This window comes from Arvicanthis niloticus, chromosome 14 (genome assembly GCF_011762505.2).
Source record: "Arvicanthis niloticus isolate mArvNil1 chromosome 14, mArvNil1.pat.X, whole genome shotgun sequence".
Classification (NCBI taxonomy): Eukaryota; Metazoa; Chordata; class Mammalia; order Rodentia; family Muridae; genus Arvicanthis; species Arvicanthis niloticus.
Genome location: NC_047671.1, coordinates 29,773,482 through 29,800,921, shown reverse-complemented (window position 1 = coordinate 29,800,921; position 27,440 = coordinate 29,773,482). Strand labels below are relative to the sequence as shown.

The window sequence follows — 27,440 nt, the reverse complement described above, 5'->3', positions numbered from 1 at the left end:
ACAGAGAGAAGGAAATCAGAGAAACAGTCCCATTCACAATAGCCTAGAAAGTTATATCCTGGAGTAAATCTAATAAGGAGAATGAGAGTCTTGTACAATCCTAACTTTAAGACATCAAATAAGGAAAATACCAGAGGATGGAAAGAAAGACTTCTCATGCTTGTGGGATAGTATTGTGAAAATCGACGAGCAATCTAAAGCAATCTGCAGATTTAACAAAGCCTCATCGTATGGAAACACAAACAACAGAGGATAGCCAGAATGATCTTGAACAACAAATAAAATGAGCAACCCAAACAAAACAACTCCTAGATGTAATAAGCACCCCTGATTTAAGGTTCAACTAGGGAGCCACAGTAATAACAGTACGATATTAGCACCAAACAGACACACTGACGAAGATTTACACTTAAATCCGGAATCTTAAAGCCATTTGATGTTTCACAGAGACCAACAGTACATATTGGAGAAAAGACTAAATATTCAGTAAATGGTGCTGGTCAAACTGGATAGCTGCATGTAGAAGAACACACCTAGATCTTTCACAATGCCTCACACCCAGTCCCTAATGAATCAAGGACTTCAGTATAAGACCCATTACCCCCATGTGTTAGGGAGGAAAGCAGGGAGTACTTTTCACTTGGTTTGGAGGAAGAACTTGAGCCTCCTCGTTACATTTTGGAGCATCAGCTACCTTCCTGAATAGCTAGCGCTGTCGGGTCTTTCTAGCAAACTTGGTGCTTCATGGAAGCTAGTTAATTCATCTCACGAATCAAATTTATAGTGCTTTCGTTGAATCAGTCATACTTTGGTGTGCAGCAACAATGCTTGCCTATGTTTATTATTTATATAAAATCCATAAAGTACTCAAACCAAAGGATCCAAATGCTATCAAATTTATACCTTTTCCTACTTTGTCTATAACATGTTTCAGTGAAATTGGCCTTTTCCTCTAGGTAGTGAGTGTCAGTAGAAAAAAAAATCACAGTGAATTTAATGCCACTCCCTGATTTTGTTTAGGACATTTAACGTGTCTCTGCTTTTCATCATCAATAAAATGTTAGCTGTGTCGACTTTGCATGTATCTCTTGAATGGGTGCTAAGGGACCCTTTAAAAAGCTGTTTTGGAAGACCAGGGCTCTACTTTTCCTAAGAACTTATCTCAAGGAAAATTGAAAAGCCATCAACTAGTTTCTTTGGTGGAAGCAATGTTAAGGCAACATGGCTGTGAATCTGTGGTTTGGTTACTTTTCATGACTGTTAAACTGGCCTAGAAAGTAAAAGGGCTACAATAAACTTCATTTTTTTTCAGCCAGGGATTGTGCTGAGAGGTTATGTAAGTAATGTCCTTAGGCTCTACACTGGACTAAAAGAAGTATGTCCTAAGGGCAAGAATCCAGGAGCATTGTGGGTAAGGGTACTGAAAGGTTGTAGGAACCAGATGGTCTGGGAGTTTGCTGAGAGATTGTGGCTCATAGAAAGATTGAAAGCTACACCCAACTGACTGCTTGAACATGAACTGAGCAAGGATGATACCAGTAGGCTTTCCCAAGTGGATGGGGGAAGCCCAGGAGGCCCAGCCTTACACAAAATACTGCAGGCCACGAAGGAATTCTTAGAGAGGGAGAAATAGTCTTTTCCAGGGAAGAGCACACCAACAGATTATCCAATACCAAACATTTAGCCCTGAAAAGGCACATACAAGTGTCTCTGTACTGACTGAGCAGGTTGTATTTAGGGATATGTGTGTGTATATATATATCCGCATGTAACCATAACTAACAAAAAAGAGGCATGGCTTTGAAAGCGAGCAGGAAGGATATATGGAAGGGACTGGACCGAGAATGGGGAAGAGAGATATGTTATAATTATAATCTGAAAAATAAAAAAGTTCAGTCTTATAATTTTAGTTTCAGCTCATACCAGCCTCTATTATTATTATTATCTTTTTTATTTACATTTCAATCATTGCCCCACCTCATTCTCTCCTCCTACAGTTTCTCAACCCATTCCTCTTCCCCCTTGTCTCCCAGAGGGTGCTCCCCCCACCCCACCATACCTCTCCCTTCTCTGGAACCTCAAGTCTCTCAAGGATTAAGCTCATCATCTCTCACTGAGGCCAGACCTCTGCTGCATCTGTGCCAGGGGCCTTGGACCAGCCCTTGGATGCTCCTGGTTGGTGGCTCAGTCTCTGGGAGCTCCGTGGGGTCAGGATTAGTTGAGACTGTTGGTCTTCCTATGGGGTCGCTCTTTAGTGGGACTATTATCTTCATTTATTGTTGCTTTGTTTCCCTTACAGCTGTGATGTTTAAAGCAAACCCAATATGTGTATGGCATTTTCCTTTGTAGTCGTTCTGCATTGCTTTGTTATTCTTTTGTGGTTACTTACTGTTTGATTTGCCCTTTTGTTGGTCTCTTGATATCACCACTGGATCTTTTGAATAGCTATATTTCATTTATCTCCTCATAACGTGGAGTGACATTTGTTCTATTTCTCTGTATTTTAAATGTTAAACCTCTTTAATATTAATGTTTCCCACTATTGTCTTACCTACTGTGTCTTTGTCTGTTTTCTGTAACTATAACACAAACGGCAGAGCCTGAACAATGGTTCTGCTGTATAATAGGTTCTGGTGTGTAATAAATAGGGCCTCTTCTCTGGATTATAATGTGAAAGGCAGCAAATGAGCATGCAGGTAACCAGGAAGATCAGGCTGAAAGCATGCTTTCCTCAGGACCTAGTCATAGTGACCAAGTCACTGTCACACTGACAGTAATAACCATTTACAAAGGGTCAGGTCACGGACCTAATATCCTCTTTAAAGTCTCACTTCTCATTATCGGTAGCCTAGCCATTGAAGTTCAGCAGGGGTTTCAGAAGGGCTTGCATTCACAATGACATACAGAGTTGTCTGTTCCTCCTGCGTTTCTCTGCTTCAGTCTGAAATTATTTAAATTGCTATCTGTAACTATTGGTGTTAGTCATGCATTACTTTCTGTACTCTTTACAAGTATATAATATATAGTATACTAGCATATTACAGCTGCCTATAATAAGTATTGTATATCGACTTCAACAATTGTATCATATATCAGTACAAATTCTTATTCTTAATAACAATTTATTGTACTACTTTGATATGTACATATTTCTTTTTTTCTTTTTTCTTTCTTTCTTTCTTTTTTTTTTTTTTTTTGTTTTTGTTTTTGATTTTGTTTTTGTTTTTGTTTTTCGAGACAGGGTTTCTCTGTGTAGCCCTGGCTGTCCTGGAACTCACTCTGTAGACCAGGCTGGCCTCGAACTCAGAAATCCGCCTGCCTCTGCCTCCCAAGTGCTGGGATTAAAGGCGTGAGCCACCACTGCCCGGCTTGTACATATTTCAATATGCAGTAGCGTGAAGAAGTCACGTGTGTATCATTATTTCCTAGTGCAGGTCCTGCCTTTACGTTAACTCATGGCCCCACACTTCCATTCGCAGACTCCTGAGTCTTTTCTAGCATTCTCGGGTTAGTTGTGGTTGACATTCCAAGCTGCCTTGCTGCTGTTCAATAATAGCAAAAAAAAAAAAAAAAAAAAAAAATTAAAGTTATTTTCATGGACGTTTGAAAACCATAGACGGTAGCAATTCTAATTTTGTTTTTTTTTAATATTGTTTTTATTCTCTTATTTAGAACATTCTCAAATATTTAATGAGCACTGTAATATTAAAAACTGCTAAATACTTCATTTAGTTCTTCTAAGTAACACGAAGAGTTCCAAGAGAACTGTATTAGTAATGGCTGTTCTCCCCGGATCCTTAAGCCTATTCATAATCAAGTGTATTCACCTCCCAGATCCAAGTGCTATGCTTCACCATCAAACAAATAGATGCTGTATCAGGGTTAACATCCGTATTAAGGGAGACAGAAATAATTCATAGTTCAATATGGAGTTTAAGCTGTATGCTGCACCATAGAATCTATACCCCTAGACATCTTGAAGCTATGTCTTATAATAAATACCACCACTTAATTGTTCCATAGGATGTAGCAACTTCTGCTCCTGACCCAGAGTCTCCAAATTTGAAATTTTAAGAACTTTTTCTAGTACGGGAGAGTTCTCTTTTCTTTAAGCTTTGTTAAACGTTCAGTCTTTTTCATAAACAGAGTATCAGACAAACGCATGTTAAAATACACACAGCCCTTTAACATTTACATACTAATCCACCTCATGTTGTCAATGAGTCACTACACTCTTGTATTCTGTTCTTTCTGTGTGTTGGAAGTAATTTTTTTCTCAGTATTTATAGAAATTGCACTGTCAATAATATCGTAAATAAATATTTACAAGAATCTGAAAGTGTATTTAAAATTGACATTTGTAATGATGTTGATATCACATTCATAACTTGTATAATTGTGATTTTGTATTCCTAGATGGCTAGCTTGGTTTTTAGTAAATAATCTAGCAATAAGCTAACTAATAAGACAGATTACTATTTTCATAATGTGTCAAAGGTTTATGTAATCAATCATGCCTATGGATTTTCAGTATCTGGGCACTATTATTATACCCTCAGGCTTTTTTTCTATTGGGTGTATGAAATATATTTTCATCCTTCAAACTTATGTATCTATTTAATGCTTGAAGCAAATCGTGATTTATTAATCTTTGCTGCAGAGAATTTTCATGTATCGAATACTTTTAAACAAAGGCCATATTCAGAACATTCTAAATCAATTGTTGATGAAGAGATCTGCTGCCAGCATGCACATTGACAGATCCTGCACCATCTCGTCTCATAGCATCTCTGTCCCATACCATGCTCAGATGTTTGCCCAGGGACATCCACCCGTTTCTTTAGTTTTTCTCATCTTTAGCTAGTTGGTGGTACTAGCAGCCAGTTTTCCTCTCATAAAGCCTGCCTGGTCTTCCCTCTTTAACACATTTAGAAAAATTAAAATTTTTTTCTATTGTGATATTTTACAAACATGTATGTGTCTTTGTGTCCACTTTTTAAAACTGGCATTTGTATAGCTCACATTTGAAAAACTATGATCAACGTGTTTGTACTCTCATGCTTATTACATAGAATTTTGACTGCCATAGACCTCAAGAAGTTACCGCCTTATAGGTAAATAGCATGTAGGATGCAGCTATGAGGTAAATAACTTACCCAAATCTCTGCCAAAGCCTTGTTCCAGGAAAGTCAGAGCTTTGAATTCATATGGTCCATCTGGTCATAAAAGCAGCAGTTCAGGAACAAAGAACACTTAGTTCTGTTTGCCTTTATCTAGCTGGTCAGATACAAGCTCTGATTTCATACAGTCTCTTTCATAAATGCATCCTGTAACATTTTAGGAGTCTCCCATGGTCTTTGTAGGCTATATCTTGTCTCAGCATAGTTATAATTTGTTTTTAGAGGAAAGATTCTTCTGGATCCCTGGTTCACAACTTGCTTCATTTAGATGGGGAAAGAGAAGACTGTGTTTGTTTGCTTTACATTTTAAGAATTCTTTACATTAATGGCGCTTTGAAATGGGTCTGTATCACATCTATCTTTAATAACAGCTGTGGTAAATTCTTTCCTCTCCTAACCCCTAGACCTCATTATAATAAGAAACATATGGGCTTTTGAAAAGAACAGAAAAAGGTGGCCTTTGAAACAAAATAACACAATTCTTTTAAATGGCTACAGAGGTTCTCTGTAACAGTCAAGGCAAAGACATCTCCTTGACCTTCCAAATTAAGTACAATGAATTTCACATTTACCAAGTACCAGCTGAAGTTTCTGACTTCAGAAGGTAGCAGAAAGTAATAATTTTCAATTGTTAAACCACAACCTGGTCTACAAGACGTTGCAATTACTAATCAAGTTTATAAGGGCTATCATTGTGTTCATATGCTTTAAATTTCCCAGTATAAACCATTATGAACACATGATTTGGAAAAAGGGGAAAATGGCAGTAAATTTGCCTATAATCTCAGCACACAGTACAGTTGCTATCAGTGAGTTATCATATATGCAGCCATTTTTTCTGAAATATGTGGTACTGGTTTTATAGTATAACTGCTATCATACCTCTGTGTCAATACATAATCATCACTTGAATATTTTCTGTTCTTTCATATGCGTTCATAATTTATAGTATAAATGTCTTCAGAGTCTATAGAACTTAATATTAATCAGCATATTTTTCATAACCACAACAGCCAATGATTTCCTAAAATCTTGTGATTATAGACTTCTATACTCAAGGATTCTCAGAGAATTCACTTTCGGCTCTCCTGTGTTACATGCTGGTGAAGGAGGGATCTGACAGTGCTGGCTACTAAGGGCCCCTTACTCCTTGATTCTAAACCAAGGTTTCTCCCACTGTGTTTATCAACTCTTCATTCACACATGAGCCCCTGGGGTTCATCACAGAACCATCTGGTTCATCCGGATTCTCTCCACATTTTCTGTGGATACTGGTTACCTTGGCCATTTTCTTAAATTCATTCCAACATTAATTTTTTTTTTTCATCTAGGCGACACGACTGAATTATGTGACTCAAAATGTCTCTGATACTTTAAAATTCCACTCTATGCCTCCTTTCCTGGCCTCTGTTTTTAAAGATCTATTGTTTGGTTTTGTCTGTGTGGGTTTGGGGGCTGGAGTGGGTGGAGTTTGTGCAGATGAATGCAAGTGTCTGCAGAGTCCAGAAGAGGGATTCATCTCCTGGAGGAGAGGGACCATCTCTGGTCCCCTTCAGGAGCAGTGAATATTCTTAACCATTGCTGAGCTATCTCTGCAGCCCCGCCTTTATTGATGAATCCATTTTTCCAACTGCTGTATCCTGTTCTCCACATTTTCAGGCTCCTCTGTCTTACTTCTTTGCTGACCAAAGAGTCTTATACATCTGACTTTTTTTTCATTTCATTTACAGGCCACACGTATTCCGTATTCCTCCTCCACACATGATCAACAGAACATTTGCATAAATAAATCCATACACTACTCTGTGTGTGTCAGTAAGATGCCTGTCTCTCAGCTGGACATACTAGTGTTGCTCCTAGACATGTTCTTCAATTTAGCTGAGACGGTTTTTTCTCTTATGCATTTATATTAGGTGTCTTCCCTGCCCAGTACTTAATTCATTTGTGTATTCCCTCAGTGATTTTTTTTCACATGTTTGTTCTCTCTCACAGACACTGTCTGCCTCTCTTTCATCTGACACACCTACATCACCTACGGTGGTGCATCCGTTTCCTCCTCTATGGAAGAATTTTAGGAAGTAGTTCTCTTAAGTTAATAAGGCATCTATTAAAAATAAAATCCCACAACAATTATTTACCCGGGAACTTAGAGTTATTCCTATTCAAGTTAGGAGGCAAAAGACAGATCTCGGTGTGAACACAAATCTCAGTATGATGTTGGAAATCTTGGGTACTTTGTTAAGGCTAGAAATACACAAATAACGAGAGAAGGGCACCAGGGAAAGGCTCACTTAAGTGGCTTCTGTGCACGCATAAGGACCCGAGTTCAGATCCTCATGTACAAAGCGGGAGGATGCAGTGTGCATCTATAATGTCCATACTAGGGAGATAGATGGAGATGGGTAGATTTCTGGACTTCATCAGCTACACTGCCTAGAGAACCAGTGAACCCCAGGTTTGGTGAGAGATCCTGTCTCACAAGTGAGGTGGATAGTAATTGATAAAGACATCTGATGTCATCCTCTGGCCAGAATAATCAGATGCATATGCATACATACATACCATACACAGACAGAAAAACTCCATTAAGTCTGAACAGGATGGTCAGGTAGTGCTTTTTTTGAGTGAAAAGATGATACAATGTATAGAAATCTTGTGGGAGCTACTGTAACAATAATCAGTATTACTAATTATAGTGAACTTTATTTAGCATTTTGAGAAGACAGTTACTCACAAATTAGTATTTTACTTTCAAATATTCAATAAAAAATGTAAATACTTTTAATATCCTATTAAAATAGTATAAATTTTCTTTATTCTTTTGACCTGAAAAAACAAAATACCCAATAGTCATTGAGATCTCTATCATAAAGAATATTTCATAAAGAATAATTCATCACTTTGCAGTGATGACATATTTTCAAGGGCAATACTGTCATTATTTAAATATTATAGTTCTTACATTGCTTAAAATATTATTTCATTGAGTGGAATTTAAAAATTGTATTAAACTAAAATTAACTTCAAAACCCTTACATGGAATTTATTTCCATTTTTCTATTTCTGAGTTCTCAATAACTGAAAAAAATTTAACATTGTTTTCTATTCATATTTTATATATTGTGGTTATTATTTGTCTCATAAGAAAAAGAAATATGGCCGGGCGGTGGTGGCGCATGCCTTTAATCCCAGCAGAGATTGGGAGGCAGAGGCAGAGGCAGGCGGATTTCTGAGTTCGAGGCCAGCCTGGTCTACAGAGTGAGTTCCAGGACAGCCAGGGCTACACAGAGAAACCCTGTCTCGAAAAACCAAAAAAAAAAAAAAAAAAAAAAAAAGAAAGAAAGAAATATATGACTCCTTGTACTGTATGCATTTTGAGAATTCATTAAGTTATAAAAGAATTTTATCTAAAATATGGTATTTCAAAATATATTAATAGATTTATGCAGATGTATTTCCATCTAAAATTTCATTCATAAAGACTTGATTTTCCAATTTAATATTGTTATCTTTAAGTGGGATAAACTCAATGTCATTCCTACATTATTTTAGCATATTTTTTTTAAGGTTTGTATTTGATATATAATTAATAATGTCGATGTCTTTTAGGTATTGCTTACTTGAATGGAATGTGTAGTGAAAAAAGAAAGTGTATAATCGCTGAAGACAATGGTCTGAACCTCGCGTTTACAATTGCTCATGAAATGGGTCACAAGTAAGTGAACTGATCACCATGCTGTACACTTAGCACATGAATTAATAATGTGAGTTTTGGGGATTCATATATGTCTTTGAAATAATATTAATATTGAAATAATATATATATATATATATATATATATATATATATATATATATGTTCTTGACAACTTAGGAGAACTTGCTGTAAGAAGCAGAGGGAAGTAGTGGAAAGCACGTTTTGTCAACTGTAACCGTTCCTGATACTTTGAATAAAGTCCACTGTGCTGTGGCAGCCCTTATCAAGATGTCACATGGCTGATTTCCCTACACATTTCCAAATAAATATCATGAATAGGCATGGAACTACAAAACAGTGTGTGTGTTTAACAAGAATTCAAGAAAAGCACCGCAGATACGTAAAAATAGTTTAGAATAATAAAATCTCTGTTGCTATCAGCATAGACTGAGTGCACTAACCTACATTTTTCATGTAAAGCATCTAAACAATTACGTGAGACATGCAGTCAGCACTAACTTGATCCTGAGCAGTATTTGTCACATCTAAGCACCTTCCCCTGGTCACAGACTGATGCATTTAGTAGATTACACAAGAGGATGCATACAGCCATCATTTCTTCCTCCCCCATTTTGTTGAAAATATATATACTTTTTGTCCATGCAATATATTTTGATTATAAGTTCCCTTTCTCCAGATGCTATCAGATCCTCCCCATCTCCCTTGCAACTCAAATCTACAACCTTTTTTCCTGTCTCATTAAAGAGCAAATAGATATCTAAATAATAAGGAAATAAAAGAAGACAAAACAAAAGCCAAACAAAAGAAATATGACAAAACGATCTTTTTTCCTGTCTCATTAAAGAGCAAATAGATATCTAAATAATAAGGAAATAAAAGAAGACAAAACAAAAACCAAACAAAAGAAATATGACAAAACGAACAGAAGAACAAATGAACCAAAGAAAATGTTCAAGAAACACATATGGATTTAGAGAGACACATGTTCACACACATAGGACTCCAACAAAAACAACACCACAAACCATAATTATACACAAAAGGCATAAAAAGGAAAAGAAAAAGGCCCCTACCAAGCATCATGAGACAAAGAACCTCCAGAAATTCATTGGATTGGTTTTGTGTGGCCCGTATACTGCTGGGCACAGGGCCTGCAAGTCTAGATCTGCCATTGTCATTAATCCCAATGATAATCGATGATAATGGCATATGAACAATACGTAGACATTTACCAGCACTTGGAGGAATAATCTTGTGACTGAGTGCTCTCAGGACTCCCAACTAATAGCAAAAGAAGTAAGAAATATAAAGAATTTTAATTTATGCTCTCAAGGTTATAAAGATGGTATCCATTGGAGTAGGGATTTATTCATAAGCCATTGATTGCAAGTCATACTCTTCCGGATGTCTACATTAGGTTAGCAGCTTTCCTTGGACCTATCGAAATTAGCTACAACATTCAGTAGATTGGGCATAATACTTTTGTGATTGAGGTACTGTAGGATTAAAATTACACAAAAGCTCTTCTTGTGTTTTCAGGAAGATTATTTTAGTGGACAAGGTCTAGATTGGGAACAGACTTAATTCTGAGTATAAGCTTTGCAGCTTGTGAACCACTTCTGCAGTAGAAAGGTCAGATTTAGCCAAGTCTTACCAAGAAGGATAATCAATATGGAAACAGACATTTGTCTTCAGTTCAGTCTCCCAGGTTTACTGTTATTAATCTGTCCACAAGTTAACAAATTACAAAATAAGGTATGAGCAGACAGTAGAATTGTATCAGGCATAAAGCAGTATGGGCATGGATTGTTTGACGGGTGCAACTGGAGATTTTCAGATTAAGTAAAACTAGCCTGATGCAGCATAGACAAATATCACATTTTCTCTCATTTGCGATCCAAAATCATGGACAAATACGTAAAACTGCATATTTTGTGACATGAAATCATAAGGGATACTGGGAGAGGAGATTTGCAGGAAGAAGAGAGTAGAAGGTAAGGGGAGGGTTTGGGTATAAGTGTGGTCAAATCATGTAATATACTGGAAGAAAACTATCTTAATATGGCCAATACTATGTACAATGACTATATGCCAAAACTTTTGAGTATATAAAGTAATTAAGAATCAGGAAACTGTTTTCTCTTAAGATTTATAGAGTGGGATTTTTACAACAACAATAACTGATGGTACTAATAGGTAAAGTTTTAACCTCTAGAAATCTGTTGTTCCTGAAAATATTCAGAATTATTTTTTTATAATTAGCAACCCTTATCCCATTGAAATTAGTTACAAGTTTAGGTAAATTTAGTGTTACTGTGTTGTATTGCCTAGAAGTCTCTATAACAAATGTGATGTATTTTCCTCCACCAAGTACATATTGACCAGTGTCTTACATTTCTTACTTGAGTGGGTAAAGGGGATAAGAGACATGGAATCCTTTGCTCATGGTTTCTCAGAAGACACCTGCATATTTTTACTTCTCTTCTCAGTGTAGGATGGCTACTACTATAATTTTATAAGGCTAGGGTTGACTGTTCCAGGCAAAACTGAATTGAAGTCAGTTGGCAGATGGTTTGAATAATGATTTAAGGAATAGATTTTAGCTAGTGTATCATTATTTCTCAGGACTTTGAGTAAATAAGAATCATCCAGAAAATGTACTATAGTGAGATTTCTTATACTCTATGGATCAGTGTTCTCTTTCAATTAATGGTAGTAAGGCCAAGGAATATGCAGTCTAACCAACCTCATGTCTATCTAAATACCCTGTCCATCATGTTTTCAGACTCTCTTCCCGTTGAGAGAAATGAAAGGACTTTACTTTGGAGGCTGGACTCTTGGTGGTCCACAGTTGGATAGAGTCAGCAATTGTCATCATGGATGGCAGCAGAGGAAGCCAAGGGGGAGACAGGAAGGAGAATTTTACCATAAAACATTCTTAGGATGTGGGCTAAGCCATCAGGAATGCCCCAACCTCAGTGGATAATCAATGTACTATTGGTAGAGCCTGGTCTTGATTGTATCTGTGATGCCATCTCCTATAGCACCAAGGAGTAGTTTGTGGTCTTCAAATGGATACATCATCAGTAGGCGGGCTTAAACCACAGTATTGGTGAATGCCCTTTTCTTTCCTTTTTTTTTTTTTTTTTTTTTTCACCTCTGTCTTTTTTTACATTTGGACTGGAGATGGGGTCCAAGCCTTCCTGTGTGCCAGCAAGCATTTTAGCACACATCTCATGTGTTGCCTTGTCTCACAAAGGTCTTAGAAATGCTAATAGAAATACTTGTTTTATGGTGTTTTATTTTTCACAAATTAAAGTGAGTTAAATGACTAAAATTAAAATGAAATAATAGATATAAATTATTTTGTAATTCCTAATATTTAACCATTTTCCATTAGGATACAACAGTGCAATTACATTGAATCAGATATGTTTATATATTCAGTAGAATCAAATGATATCTTAATGGAAACCAATTTACTTCCAGTTAAACATAGATATCACTACTTGTTTCTTCTTTTATTTTTATATATAGTATACAGCTTCTAGTGAAAAATATTGTCATGAAAAATATTAACACAAAATCAGAACCTCTTTTAAATTTAATTTTTGAGAATTTCATACATGAAAAATTGTATTTGCATTGTTTTTCTTCTTCCCCCTCTGAACCTTCCATGTTGCCTTCTCATGATTTTGCCTTATTCTTTAATTATTATTGTTATGCTGAGTGCATTTAGTGCCATATATATATATATATATATATATATATATATATATATATTAAGACATTATCTTACAGCAACTCTCCTGGTCCTTGGTTCCTATTATCTTCTTGTCCCCCTTCCATGCTGTTCCCTGAGCTGTAGGTGTAGGTAGGTGTAGAGATTACCTTGTAGGTATACCAGTTGACCGTAATTACCACAATGTCACATCTGTGTATTTTGACAGTGTGTTTGTCTGTAGTAGCCTCCATCTACTAAAAAAGAAGCTTTTATGACAAGGGATGAGAGCTGTATTTATCTATGTGTATGAGTGTTAGGAATTTTAATGGCTTTGAAAGTAATGGTAGTAGCAGGCTCTCCTGTGGGGTCTCTGACCTCTCCCACCACGGGTAGTTGGTTAGGTTTCTGGCACCAGCATGAACCCTTTTATTTAATGTCCTTTAAAGTTAATCACTCAATTGTTTGTTACCTCTAAGATAAGTGTCACTATTACACTTTTGGGGATGTCTTACACTCTGGTCATTATTATGTTATCAGGCCTTATAGCTGAGTAAGACTCTTCTTTTCTTGCTTGGCACTTGGAATAATGCCTTCTGATAGTGAGAGTTAATCTTTGTGGAGGAGTCTTCTAGGTCTGTTTCTGCTTTATTCCTTCAAGTTTATGGTGTCTTCTGCAACAAGGTCTACCTTCAAGATCCGGGAGACAACTGGGCGCAATTGCAGAGCAGAAACTGACCTGAAGACTATTTTATTTTGCAGTATACAGGACTGTTGTAGCCAACAACTGGAAGGGAGATTTTCATGACTAGTGGTAGATATTGTGTTAATCTGTGGCTTTGTGGGGAAGCATTATTACATGATAGGGCATAACTCTATTTAAACTATATATAGAATATATAAATATTATATATTTAGTCTATATTATATATAATAGTATTTTAAGGGAGATTAAAAAATAATATATTTCCCTATTGCTTTTTAAAACATCTTTACTGCTATTTATCTCTCCTTTATTCTCCCCACCTACTCAGTTAAAGAAAATCTCTTTTCTTTTTAAAATATTACTGTTTACAAATCAAGCCCTTTCCAGATTACTCCCAAAATGGGAGTGAATGCATGTGTTCTCCAACTCTTCCAACATCAAAAGGGACCATCTTCAAGATCCAAACCAGTCTCCAGCTTTCCGCAGGATATCACAAAAACTTCCTGGCAGGGACTTTTAAACAAGTTGAGAAGTTTTATAAGATAAAAATATTTTTTCAGTTGACTTGACAACCATGTACAATGTTAGTGGAGAGGTTTATTTGCCCAAGGCTTTTTGTCGAAATGAATTTAAACTGAGATTATTAAAATGTAGTTCAGTTGCACAGCATGAGGGGAGGTGTTACTATGTCTTACTTGAAACAGTTTTCTCTGCAATGTATATTACGTGGTATTATGTGGTTGCAGAGCTGGATGTAGGGAGAAGTGTTTCTGCTAAATGGGAGGCATTAAAAAGGAAAACATTCAGAATAAAAATCATCTGTTTAAATGGAGTTTGGTCTAGAAAGAGAAGCCTTGGCGTAAGGTGATTTAGAGGTCTGTCTGATTGAGCACTGGACTGAGTGAACATACATCTAAGTCACCACTCTCTCCTTGACCTCAGAGGTGTTCTCATCTGTAAAGTTGAAGATATTCTAATGGGAACATTGTGCAGCTATTATGATGACGAAATTATATCATTCTAATGACTAATGTGTTGATCAGCACAGATAAATTCATGGTTGTTTCATTTAAAAGTGGTAGAATCAAGACTTAGCAATGTTTCCCGGTGACTCCAGATGTGTTTCAAAATACACATATCTCAATTTATTGATAACTTTTTCTGGAGGGAATCCAACATCTTCAGAAAATATTAATAAGTAATAATTCCATCATCAGCTCTATCCACAGTTAAAGCTAAGTTCTAACATCATGACCAGAAGGAAACTGGCCATCAGAGTAAGAATTTGCTCTGTTTCACAACTGGAAAATCATATCAGCTCTTTGGAAATTATTTGGAAATTATTGTGTCTTGGAAGTTAAATCTCCCAAATGGATACACCACTTAAGAAGTTTTATTACAGAATTTGTAAAATGCCAACATTTGTGCGTTATTCTGAAGACCTCCTCTCTAGGAGAGAAGAATTGATCATATTATACATAGTCAGAGGCTGTTAACTCAAGGGGTGTCCAATGAGCAGGCCATAGCCAGGATTTAACAGGGAAATGATGTACTGATCACAAGTGAGACATTACTGACACAGTAAGCTATCTTGGTTATTCTCTGAGATTGTGCCAAGCTTATAGGTGCTTGGTTTTTCCCCCTTATTTTACTTTATTTATTTATTTTATTTTTTACTTAAATTTTTTTCATATATATATTTTGATCACGTTTTCCTCTCCAGTAACTCCTCTCAGATTCTCCCCACCACCTCCCCCTCTCAATTTGTTTAAATTCAATAACCAAGCAACGTAGTTCTTGCTCTGAAAATTCTCTCAATGAACCTTAAGTTCATACTTTTAACAAATACAGCAAACACAGCAAATCACCTTTGTCTCGGTATATATTTTGTCAAAAGAAAATAAAAAAATTCTCTTACCTCCTACCCCGTGGGGTCACTATATCAACAATTTTCATCCTCCTCCTGTGATCTTCATAGCAAAGGGTCAGTTGGAGAGTGTCTTTCCTGTTCATAGTTGCTTTGCTACTAGCTTTTAATTTGTTCTCTTCCTGTAGATAGGGTAATATAGAGAAAAGTCAATCTAATGCCCAGATCATGTCTTTCTTTCAGTGGGACTGTTTCATATGCATCCTATACAATCTCTTACTTTTCTTATGATTATCAAACTTGGAACGCATTTCTCTTACTATGTTAATCATACTATTCATATGTGGTGATACAGACCCAATTCAAAGACATTCATGAAAAATTGAAATATTATTCACTAGTGATTGATTTCTTGTTCTGATAGTGAGTAGTTATGTTTGATAGTGCCTTTGTTAGTTTTATCTAATCAAAATGATCATAGCTAAAATTATCACACTTAATAGTATCTTTTTTTATTTTTTCAGAATACAGATAGGATTTATTACCTGGGTACTAGCTTCCTCTTTTAAAGTCTATTGTCATAATAAATTTTATTCAAATATTTAATTTACATTTTAATATTTTATATTAATTTTTAATTTTGCTTTTAGAACAAGTTTAATTGTGATCACACAGAACAATTTTGGTTAAAATTCGTAGTATTTTAAACTACAATATAAACGTTCTTGCAAGTTTTCATTACAAAACTTTATGTTGAATCTAGAACAGACCCAGAGAATATAGAACATTGCACTATCATGCCATTGTTTGAAACCTTGAACATATGAAGCCAACCTTTCTCTCTCTCTGCTTTTTCAAGATTATCCCTTTTTCAGGAGCCATTACATTGAAATCCTAAATTTGAAAATTAATTAAACATTAAAAGAATTTTGTCTTATAAAGAAGAAATTCTACTTGAGCTATATAGAGTGTAACTTCTGTGTGTCAGACATTTGGGGATCTTAAAAGTTCCTTGTGCTCAAGAATTTTGAAAATAAGTATTGAAATTATCTAATAAATCATAGAATGCATCATTCTTAACAAAATCCTATGGTGTGATAAGGTCATACACAAGTAGACAAGGTTTAAGTCTTTTGGAAATAAACTGCAGAAACCTTGAATCTTAAGTAGAATCTGGTTGGGCTCAAAGCCTGAATACACGTTGGGGTCCAGGGGATGGAGGGGAATGTACAATGCCCGGTGTGTGAGGGCTGATTCCAGCCTTGTAAACCATTTGTCATCTCATTCTTTTCTTTCCAACTGTAAGCAAGTCTTCACCAGCCAAATATGCAATCACTCCTAAACCATAGGGTTACTTATAAGGTGGGAAAACACTTATGTTCATCTCAACAGGGATTTTTATGTTCACTACTGTTGCTTCAGTGATTTCTCACTGCAGAGACTGCCATGCCTTCTCATGCTCTTAGGAGTGAGACCTATGTGGCACATAACGAATATGAACACTTCCTGTCTCTATGTTTTGAGTAGTCATGCCTGTGGAGTGCATATTACTGTAGACATTTTCTGTCTACATATGATTAGGAGAGAGTGTGGGGATCAATAATTAATTTTGATGTTCACTACCCATCTCCATGTTCTTAGAGGTTTAAGTTTGTGGAGTGTGTTGTTACTGTGGAAGGTCTCAATTCTCATGATCACAGGGGAAAAACACTGTGGAAAAAATACTTATTATGGAAATTCCCTATCCTTGTGTTCTTAGGGGTGAATCCTGTGGGGCATAGAGTTACTGTGTAAGTTTTCTGTTCTCATGTTCTAGCGGAGAGTCTTGTGAAGCACATTAGTTACTGCTGTCACTGTTCTCTTTGTCTCTCTCCGTCTCTCTCTGTCTCCGTCTCTGTCTGTTTCTTTATCTCTCTCCTTCTGTCTGTCCCTCTGTCTCTGTTTCTGTCTCGTTTTTCTCTCTTCATTCACCACACCCCCTTCTTCTTCATTTGCTATTGTTGTTCATTTGTTTTGTTGTTGCTTTGTTTATTTTGGGACAGGGTTCCCATTAAAGCATTCAGTGTCTTGTTTACACTAAAATATTTTAAATCAAGGCAGAAAAGATGCAGGGTCCTCATATGGTAGGTATAGAGAACGTAGGAAGTGCTAAGTAATAGTGAATTATAAGAGAATAAGAAACATAGTTGAGAAATCCCAAGGCATTTGCAATAAATGAAATGGCAAAAGATGAAGGGCCGAGGTCTTCATTGGGTCATCTGGAAACTGCCATAACAGGAGATAAGAAGACAGAGGAGTTCTAAAGTCAGCTTTTATTGTAAAGTTGAAGCAAACAAAAAAGGAGTGCCAGTAAAACATACTGGGATAAGACCCAAGAAGAACGTCATACAAATTGTCTCTGTTGTCTAGTAAGAATGTTTTATGACCTCCTTTAGGTGGCAATAGATATCGAAAGGAGATAACAGTTGAGAGAAATATTTAGCACTATACTGGGCAAGAGCATTTCACAGACAGTGATTGTTTGGGATGGGGAGGCACAGGCGTTGCTGTGGTGACAAGTTGGAATACAGTAGCTACCTAAATCATAACAAAGCAGCAGAGGAAAAAGAGTACAAGTCTAAATAGAAGTTTTAGAGAGGAAAAACTTCAGTTAGGGTCTATTGAAGATGGAACTCAGTTTTTAGAGTCAAGTCAAAGTGCAAGGATTTCTCCTTAAACAGATTTACGATTCAACAGAAAAGATAACAATGGTAATGAAGTTTTCTGAGAGGTATTTTTGTTATTTGAGATGTGTGGGAGAAGAGGGAGCAAATGAGGAAAATCTTCCAAGATTAGTAGTTCAGTTTGATTTCAGAATCCAGTGAGATTGAATGAAAATTTGATATTTTATTCATATAAATACAAAGAAAAAATATGTGTTCAGATCAGTTTCATATATATATATGAAACTGTATACATATGTGTATATATATATATATATATATATACACACACACATATAAGCATGCATGTTGAAGATGTTTGGAAAATGTTCTTAATCAAATAACATTTTTTAATTTTAAACTTAGGTAATAACATTTAAAACATTTTAATTTGAAATATAATCTTATTTTTGAATTAATTTCTTCAAAACTAAATTTCCCATTACATGTTTTGACTAGAATACCAATGTAGTAATGAAAGAGATAAAATACCATTTCTTTAATATGTTTTTTTTCTTTCAATCGTGTTTTAAAATCAGCATGGGTATCAGTCATGACAATGATCACCCATCCTGTGCTGATGGTCTTCATATCATGTCTGGTGAATGGATCAAAGGACAGAATCTCGGTGATGTTTCGTGGTCCAGGTGCAGCAAAGAAGATTTGGAAAGATTTCTCAGGTACTAGGGTCATTAATATTACGACTTCTATTGTGAACAATTGTGTGTTCCTGCTGACTCTGTTAACCAGTAAAAGCAACATGACAACGCAGAACGGCCACCACGGTAGAAACAGAGCCGTTGACTCTGACCCTCTTTCATTAATTTACAGAATGAGCTAGAGCTCGTAGGTTAACTCATCTGGTCTTCAGTTCTCATACTTCTCGGACTAAAGGATGGACAAGATGATTTGAAAGTTTGAAATTGTTATAATCATGAAAAGTCTGTCACCGAATGTCACCAAATGTAGTTGCGCCTTCCGTTTTACTGAGTAGAAACAGACTCATTATGTATCCTATAACACACCTGTTAGCACATGGAATGCCTTAACCAGTGGTTCTCAGCCTTCCTAGTGCTTCAACCCTTTAATACAGTTCTTCCTTGTTGTGTTGACCCCCAACCACAAAATTATTTTGATGCTACTTCACAACTGTAACTTTGCTACGGTCAACGAATCATAGTGTAACTATCTGATCTGCAGGATATCTGATGTATAACCCCCAAAGGGGTCGTGACTCACAGGTTGAGAACGGCTGCCTTAAATGAACTCCTATTTTCATTTATGGTACTTCTAAACTGTAAATACTTCTTCACTCAGAAGCAGTTCTAGCCTCTGTGGCCCACAGGACACCTTAGTCTTCTTGTACACGTCTATCAGGAATGACAGCATCTATCTTGCCAGAAAGAGAAGTGGAAAATACTGTTGTTGTTTTGTTTTGTTTGTTGTAAAGTACTTGTACTTTGTCTATGCTTTTGACAAAGGATGAGGTAAAAGACTATGTGAAGCAGTAAGTTTAAGCTCTCCATAAATCTAAAACTAGAAATCACCAATGCCTCGCTAGTTAAATCACCACGATCATGAACTTTATTCTTTTATCCATATTCTTTAAATAGGTGATCCTATTTTATGCATTAGATATTTAAGTATGGTAAGATATAATGTTTATTTGGGGTTGCCCATATGTGCATGGGTGTGGTCATCCATGGGGTCATGAGAAACCTACCTATCAGTGGCCACACCCCCAAAGGAGAATAACTCCCTTCCTCAGCAGCTATTTGTTGTTAACAGTTCCTCTGATAGTGGGTCCCTTGGAACTCCTCCTCCATCCATGCTGGATTTATGATTGGCTGATCTTCTGTGGGTCTTATCCAGGCAACTCTTCCAGGTGCAAGTGGTTGCTGGAAGCATCTATACCATGCCCAGAACTCAGCAGTTCACAGGTCTCCACTGATTACTGACTCTTACCTCTTTTTCCATGAAGCTGTCCAAAGCTTGTATCATGTGAAGTTGATAAGTTGCTGCAGACCTACTTATAGCTGAGGACTCAGAGTTGTATATGTTTGGCATTTGGCCTCTGCTTTAACTACTTCTGTAGGGAATTAGGAGAATTTGGAAGGAGATGGTGATGGATAGATATGATCAATAGACATTCTATGAAGGCACAAAACTTTCAAAGGATAAAACTTTATTTAAAATATATAATGTTTACTGCATAACTGTGTCTCTATTCCAAACGTGGTCAAGGAGAGTCTGAACCTGCTCTTTGTCAAGACAACTCAGAATGTCATTCAAAGCATTAATACCTCAGAAAGGCTAGCAGCAGTCAGTTTGGAAGAACATGCAAGATTTGCATGACTGTCTTGGTATGTCAGGACTATGATCAAATTAAATGTCACATCAAACATAGAAGCTGTATCACAATGTCACCTACAGACATGTCCCGACTATTATTACTCCTTAGAAAATGATTCATTTAAATTTCCATGTAAGGCAGATATCATATGATGCTTTGGGGAAAGTTACTCTTGAGTCTGAGCTAATTAATATATCTTACAAATGCTAGCATCACAACTAATGAAAAGCAGCTAAACTGATTCCTATGGATGGAATCATACTCAAAATATTCTGTTAACTTGAACAGTACTGTTATTAGGATTATCTTAGATTATCTTAAAGTAGTCTCATATACAAAATTCATTCTAAAGTATTCAATGGCAGAGCTACTAAGTATTTTATTAAATAATAAATTTTAATTTCATTATGAAACTGTTTCTTCTTACCAAGTAAGTATAATGACTGTTTCCGTTAAATTCAAATTAAATAAAAATTTTGTATCTGCACATGAACAGGTCAAAGGCCAGTAGCTGCTTGTTGCATACAGATCCGCAGAGTCTGAGTTCTGTGTTGGTTCCCTCAAAACTGCCAGGGATGGCTTACACTGCAGACGAACAGTGCCAGATCCTCTTTGGGCCTTTGGCTTCTTTTTGTCAAGAGATGCAGGTAAGGGCCACAGGCAGCCATCTTTGACCTCTCACATTCATTGTTTAGCATAACTCTCTGGTGGAGGGGATGGGCTTATTTTAGTATGTGTTGAACCAGATCATGCCAAACCTCAAAAGAAATGTTTGAGAAAAAGTACCTGGGCAATTTAACCTAAATCTACAATCTTCCTGAGGTCCACGTGATCCTTGCCTCCTTCCTGTCCTGATTCTGACCCAACTTATTTCAAGCAGGGACCCTAGACTTTGTACCACTAACACCATAATCTCTGCTGTTTTCTTTACACTTTGGAAATGAAAGCAATAAGACATGGCTATTTAAAAAAAAAAATGTCAACAGCAACAATACAGGACTGAGGCAGAGAAGAGAGACCCGGAAGTTTCTAGTTCAAAAACCAAAACCACTCAAGTCACGCAAGCATTTGTGTTATGCTAGAATAACTCTTCTATTTTAAAACTAAGCTTTTATAAGTGTTCATTGGGAAAAATGTAATAAAATGATATATGGTTGTATAGTTGGTAGAAGAGTCATCCATCCCTAATCAGAAAGTGTTAATTATTTCTTATAAAAACAAAATTTTGAGAGTGAGTCTTTAAAGTAGTTTGGTCATATCCATAGTGAAGCCATCTTTCTTTCATTTTCTGTTTCCCTAGTTCATATTGTTATTTGTCACAAACTCACTTGGTTTCCTATAGGTTTTTTTAAAATCTCTGAATGTCTAATTGCTTAGGAAAATTTTTTTAAAAAACAAAATCTGTTTCTCAGTATTATATACTATATAGTAGTATATAGGTAGTGTCCTATTTTACATTAAACGGTGCTCAAAATGTAAAATTTTTAAGTCTCCAGAAATTTTCCTAATTTTTCAAATTTTACACACACACACACATACACACACACACACACACACACACACAACTTAACCCGTTACATTTTTAACTACCATTGTGACACTTCTCCTTGTTGAAATGTCTGCTCTCACCCAGGACTAGGCTGGGATCACATGGTTTTAATTAAGGAACCAAACGGCCAGGGCCTCGTTGTCAGGATAGCTTCTGTTACAGCTCCAGTCTACTGTGCTAGCTAGTGAACCACAGACAGCCTAGAAGGGAGTGAACATGGGAGTAGCACAGTAAAGCTTTGTTGGCAAAAGGAGTTGGTCAGGCCTCACTGGTTTACTAAACTCAGCTTTAGGGTTGAAAATACAAGCACCGAATATTTCCCAGTCTACATAAATTTAGGTTATTCCTTTTCACTTGGAGAATAGAAACATGTAACATGTAGCCACATACGTGCATTCTTCTTTATGCTGTAGTCATCATATATGCAAATCTACACACATTGTAAACCACAAAACAGTGTTACAGAGTCTCCTTTCAACATCTGTGTGCAGTTTAAACCGTGATTAAACTGTGCTCTTGCTTGCCCAGATACTCATCCTTCTCACTGTCCTGCATTATGGATGGAGGCAGAGGCAGGCGGATTTCTGAGTTCGAGGCCAGCCTGGTATACAGAGTGAGTTCCAGGACAGCCAGGACTACACAGAGAAACCCTGTCTCGAAAAACTAAGGGAAAAAAAAGAAATTATAACTTCATCTTAATAACAATTATACTTATTTTTACCAATAGGTTATGGCTATGCAATAAATCCTAGCTAATCCTCCCTGTTCCACCAAAACCACTACTTTTCCCTAGAAAGACAGCCCAATATTAACCACCTCAGTCCCCAAGCCCAGGGAATAGGGGCGCTGACTCTTCATTAACTTCTTCAAGCTGATTGTGGGTATTGAGATATTAGAAGAGGGGCAGGGGGAAGAGTAAATTGATAAGCCTCTGAGGCTGTGTCTTCACTGCATCCAGCTGAAATTCCAGGACATCAGAGGTTTGAGCAGGCCTGCCCAGCTTGCTTGATGAGTAGATACACCAAGGCTGTGTATTCTGCAATATACAATTCTCAAAACAAATTTTAGTATCAAGATAATTGTTTGAATTCTGGAATCTTGTCTGGTGGTCTGTCTCTGTCATGTCTAATCCATATAATTCTGGGAGTTTCTATGAGGGTGTGCTCCCACCATCCTCCCATTCCTGCCTCCCTGCTCTCGAACTTCCCAACAGTAGGGAATCCAAATTTTCAAGCACCAAGGCTGTCCACTTCCACTGATGCCTAACCCCTTACCCCATCCCCCCTCCTCCAATTACTATGATGGTGTGCTCCCACCATCCTCCCATTCCTACCTTCCTGCTCTCAAAATTCCCCAACACTAGGGAATCCGAATTTTCAGGCACCACTTCCACTGATGCCTGGCAAGACCACCCTCAACTACCTATATAGGTGGAGCCATGAGTCCCTCCCTTTGTGTTCTTGGGCTAGAGATTTTATAATGGCTACTCCAGCTTGTTTCTTATGACCATTTGCTTGAAAAATTGTTTTGTAGTGTTTTACTCTAAGGTAAAGTCTGTCTTTGTCACTGAGGTAGGTTTCCTGTATGCAGCAAAATGCTGGGTCTTGTTTACATATCCAGTCAATTAGCCTATGTCTTTTAATTGGGGGATTAAGTCCATTGATATTAAGAGATATTAAGGAACAGTGATTGTTGCTTTCTGTTATTTTTGTTATTAGAGGTAGAGTTATCTTTGTGTGGCTATCTTCTTTTGGATTTGTTGGAAGATTGTTACTTTCTTGCTCTTTCTAGGGTATAATTTCCCTCCTTGTAGTGGAGCTTTCCCACTATTATCCTTTGTAATGCTGGGTTTGTGGAAAGATATTGTGTAAATTTGGTTTTGTTGTGGAATATCTTGGTTTCTCTATGGTAATTGAGAGTTTTACTGGGTATAGTAGCCTGGGCTGGCATTTGTGTTCTCTTAGGGTCTGTATGACATCTGTCCAGCATCTTCTGGCTTTTATAGTATCTGGTGAGAAGTCTGGTGTAATTCAGATAGGTCTGCCTTTATATGTTACTTGGCCTTTTTCCCTTACTACATTTAATATTCTTTCTTTGTTTTGTGCACTTGGTGTTTTGATTATTATGTGACAGGAGGTATTTCTTTTCTGGTCTAGTCTATTTGGCATTCTATAGGCTTCTTGTATGTTTATGGGCACCTCACTCTTTAGATTAGGGAAGTTTCTTCTATAATTTTGTTGAAGATATTTATTGGCCCTTTAAGTTGGGAATCTTCACTCTCATCTATACCTATTATCCTTAACTTTGGTTTTCTCATTGTGTCCTAGATTTCCTGGATGTTTTGTGTTAAGAACTTTTTGCATTTTGCATTTTCTTTGAGAGTTGTGTCAATATTTTTTATTGTATCCTAGATTCTCTCTTCTATCTCTTGTATTCTGTTGGTGATGCTTGCATCTATGACTCCTGATTTCTTTCCTAGGTTTCCTATCTCCAGGATAGTCTCCCTTTGTGATTTCCTTATTGTTTCTACTTCCATTTTTATGTCCTGGATGGTTTTATTCAATTCCTTCACCTGTTTGGTTGTGGTCTCTTGTAATTCTTTAAGGGATTTTTGTGCTTCCTCTTTAATGGATGCTACCTGTTTACCTGTGTTCTTCTCAAATTTTTTGAGAGTGTTATCTATGTCCTTCTTAAAGTCCTCTATCATCATCATTAGAAATGATTTTAAATCTTAATCTTGCTTTCTTAGGGATATGGGGAATTCAGGACTTTCTTGTGTGGGAGAACTAGGTTCTAATGATGCCAAGTACCCTGGGTTGCTGATGCTTACGTTCTTGTGCTTACCTTTCGCCATCTGGATCTCCTTAGTGCTACCTGCCCTGTCTCTGACTGGAACCTTTCTTTCCTATTATTTTGGTTGTATCAGAACTGTGTGGGGTGGGTGTTACTTCTGGGGTTAGAACTGGGGCCCAAGATCTGCTCAGTGCTCAGGCATAGACAGGAAGGATTCAGTGCTCCAGGCCAGGAGTGACTTTCTGGGTCCTAGTGGGTCCTAGTTACTCCCTGTTTGAGGTGGGTGTTGCTGTCTGTCTCCTTACCTAAGGTACTGCCTGGGTTAGAGCTTCTGGGAAGCCTGCTTCCTCTGGGTTCTGTGAGATTGGGGGCAGAGCTGCTGCCCAGGATCTGCTCAGTGCTCAGGCCCAGACCAAAAGGAACCAGTGCTCTGGGCCAGGAGTGACTTCCTGGGTCCTAGTGGGTCCCAGTTACTCCCTGTTTGGAGCTAGCGTTGCTTTCTCCTTACCTAAGATTACCCAGGTTAGGGCTCCTGGGAGGCCAGCTTTGGGTTCTGTGAGATTGGGGGCAGAGGTGCTGCCTGGGATCTGCTCAGTGCTTGGGCCCAGACCGGAAGGAACCAAGAATAGCATCTATTGACTGCTGCCTTCTACTGTCTGCTGGGTTAGGTTTCAGTTCATTTTCTTAGGCTTTCTCTGTGGCATGACCTCTCAGTCCTCAGCTAGGATATCATATTTTATTTTCTTATGGAAGGAACATGACATACAAGTGTACAAGAGTCCTTTGTACACTATTTATTTATTTATTTATTTATTCATTTTGGTGGTAAAAAGTTTTCTTGAATGGGATTTGAAGGAAACTTTAGCTTAGTTCAGTAGTTTAGATCGGCAGGGTTTTTGTTTGGCATGTGTTTCTGGTTTGGTTTTGCTTGACTATGGAAGCTATTCATGTCCTTACATTGACTCAGATTGTTTTCTTTGCTGGATTCTGTTTCTTGAAAAAAAAAAAAAAACCTATCACTGTTCATTTGGATTTTTATTGTATGCATTTCACACATTTCAAAAGATCATATGCTGAGATTTTTAACAAAACAGTGTTTTGGCCAGCAAAAAGACTCAGCTGATAAACGAGCTTGCAACCAAGCTTGACATGCTAAACTCAATCCCCAGTACCTACCTGTGCAAGGAGAGACCCAGTTACCACATATATGCAGGTCCCCTGCCTCATACAAATAAATGAGGAATATTTTTTAACAAAATAAAAATAAAGTTTAGAAATGTTAACATGTTTTATGTGAATATATAGAACACAGAATTTAAAGTAATTCCTGGGCCTGGTTGCATTGTTCAATTTCCTAATATTAAAACTTAGAAAAAAACCACTTGATCATTGTGCATTAAAATTTTTTTATTGATTACTCTATTCATTACGTATTTAAATATAAACTTATAGCAATCACTAAATTTTTGTGGCCTTTCATTCTTCCTTGTAGAGAGTTTTTGTGAGCTAAGAGGCCAGGTTCTTAAAATGATTTATTTGAGGGACCAGAAATGTTTTTCATAGGTAGGACAACCAAGTAATTTTAACTCTTCGAGTGATACTATACTAACACACACTGTTACTGAAAAGATTTTTTAAAAACACAATTTCACAAATAGGCTGTGTTTTCAATAGTAAGTGGAGGTACTGAGATTGTGTTCTAGAGGAAAATCCATTTAAAAGCAAGTAGTTACATGACTAATGATGAATTACTACTTGGATGTATATGACTTCAGATCATTTATTTTGACAAAAAAAGTTGAAAAGATTTTAATGGAACCATATGCTACAAACAAAGAAAAATTTATGATATTTATACAGAGAGAGCTAACTTCCCGTTTAAATGTATAATACAGTGTATGTGTGTATACCTATAAAAGCCTATTTGAAATAAATACCCCAAATCACATTATGTGTTTGAAAGGATATTTTGTCATTCTAAAAGATTAAACCATGAATATTGCTGGGTTGTGTTATTTGTGATTGTGTGTTCCATGCATACCGTTTGAGGTTTTAAAATTTTTTTTAACTAAAAAAGCAAGAGATCTTCCACAATGAAGCTTAAAATTTTGATGGGTGGCTGTGTAACCTAGAGAATGCTTTGTTATAATGTTGAGCTCAACCCTACCCTTCCCTACCCTATTCTACCCTACCTTCTCCTTAGAAAAGACACACAACACTAACTTCAGACATCTGACACATTGCCCTTTAAAGGTTAAAACAGTCTACACCAATTCTTCACTTGCTTTGGAGAGGTCAGCTTGAAGTGAACTGGCATTCTTCAGAAGATTGAGACTATAGGTTAACATAGCTCTCTAGACCTGTGGTATCCAAGAGATCCCCTCCGTGTGATTTATTATACTCGTGCATGCTTATCTTGAAAAGCTGCCAGCTTTGCTGTTTATGTTCTCAGTGCTCCCAGGGGGGATCGATTAGAACACCTGCTGTTTTGAAGAGCTAAGTGCTAATGGTTGGAGGTCAGAATTTGGACCACCAACAGTGGTCAGCTCTGCAATGAGACTCTACAACATTGGCTCTTCACTTGACTGGGGAACCTAAGTAATTTTTTATTTGAATACAAATGAACTTCATTGTTCAAAGCCGTCCTTTGGTGGGAATACAGCATTTCTTTCTCTAATTACAAGAGAAAAGAAGTCTTAAAAACAATGTCAGAAGGTAAAATATTTAGGAACTAGAATTATAAAGCCTGAGATTTGAGGGTGTTCAGGAACCAAAAGCACCACTAAGCAGCAAGATTATTCAGATTCTTAAAGCAGTTGCTTAGATGAGTTTTTGGGAAAGATCTACACAA

At 36.9% G+C, this 27,440-nt stretch overlaps 1 protein-coding gene across 1 annotated transcript in view; it reads left to right on the top strand.

The window, feature by feature from the left end:
• Positions 1-27,440, top strand: part of Adamts19 (ADAM metallopeptidase with thrombospondin type 1 motif 19) — a 177,635-nt gene that overhangs the window by 68,854 nt on the left and 81,341 nt on the right. The window contains exons 9-11 of the mRNA XM_034517656.3: positions 8,790-8,895; positions 18,434-18,574; positions 20,744-20,894. Of these exons, the coding sequence (XP_034373547.1) occupies positions 8,790-8,895; positions 18,434-18,574; positions 20,744-20,894 (398 nt within the window). The remainder of the gene's footprint in view (positions 1-8,789; positions 8,896-18,433; positions 18,575-20,743; positions 20,895-27,440) is intronic.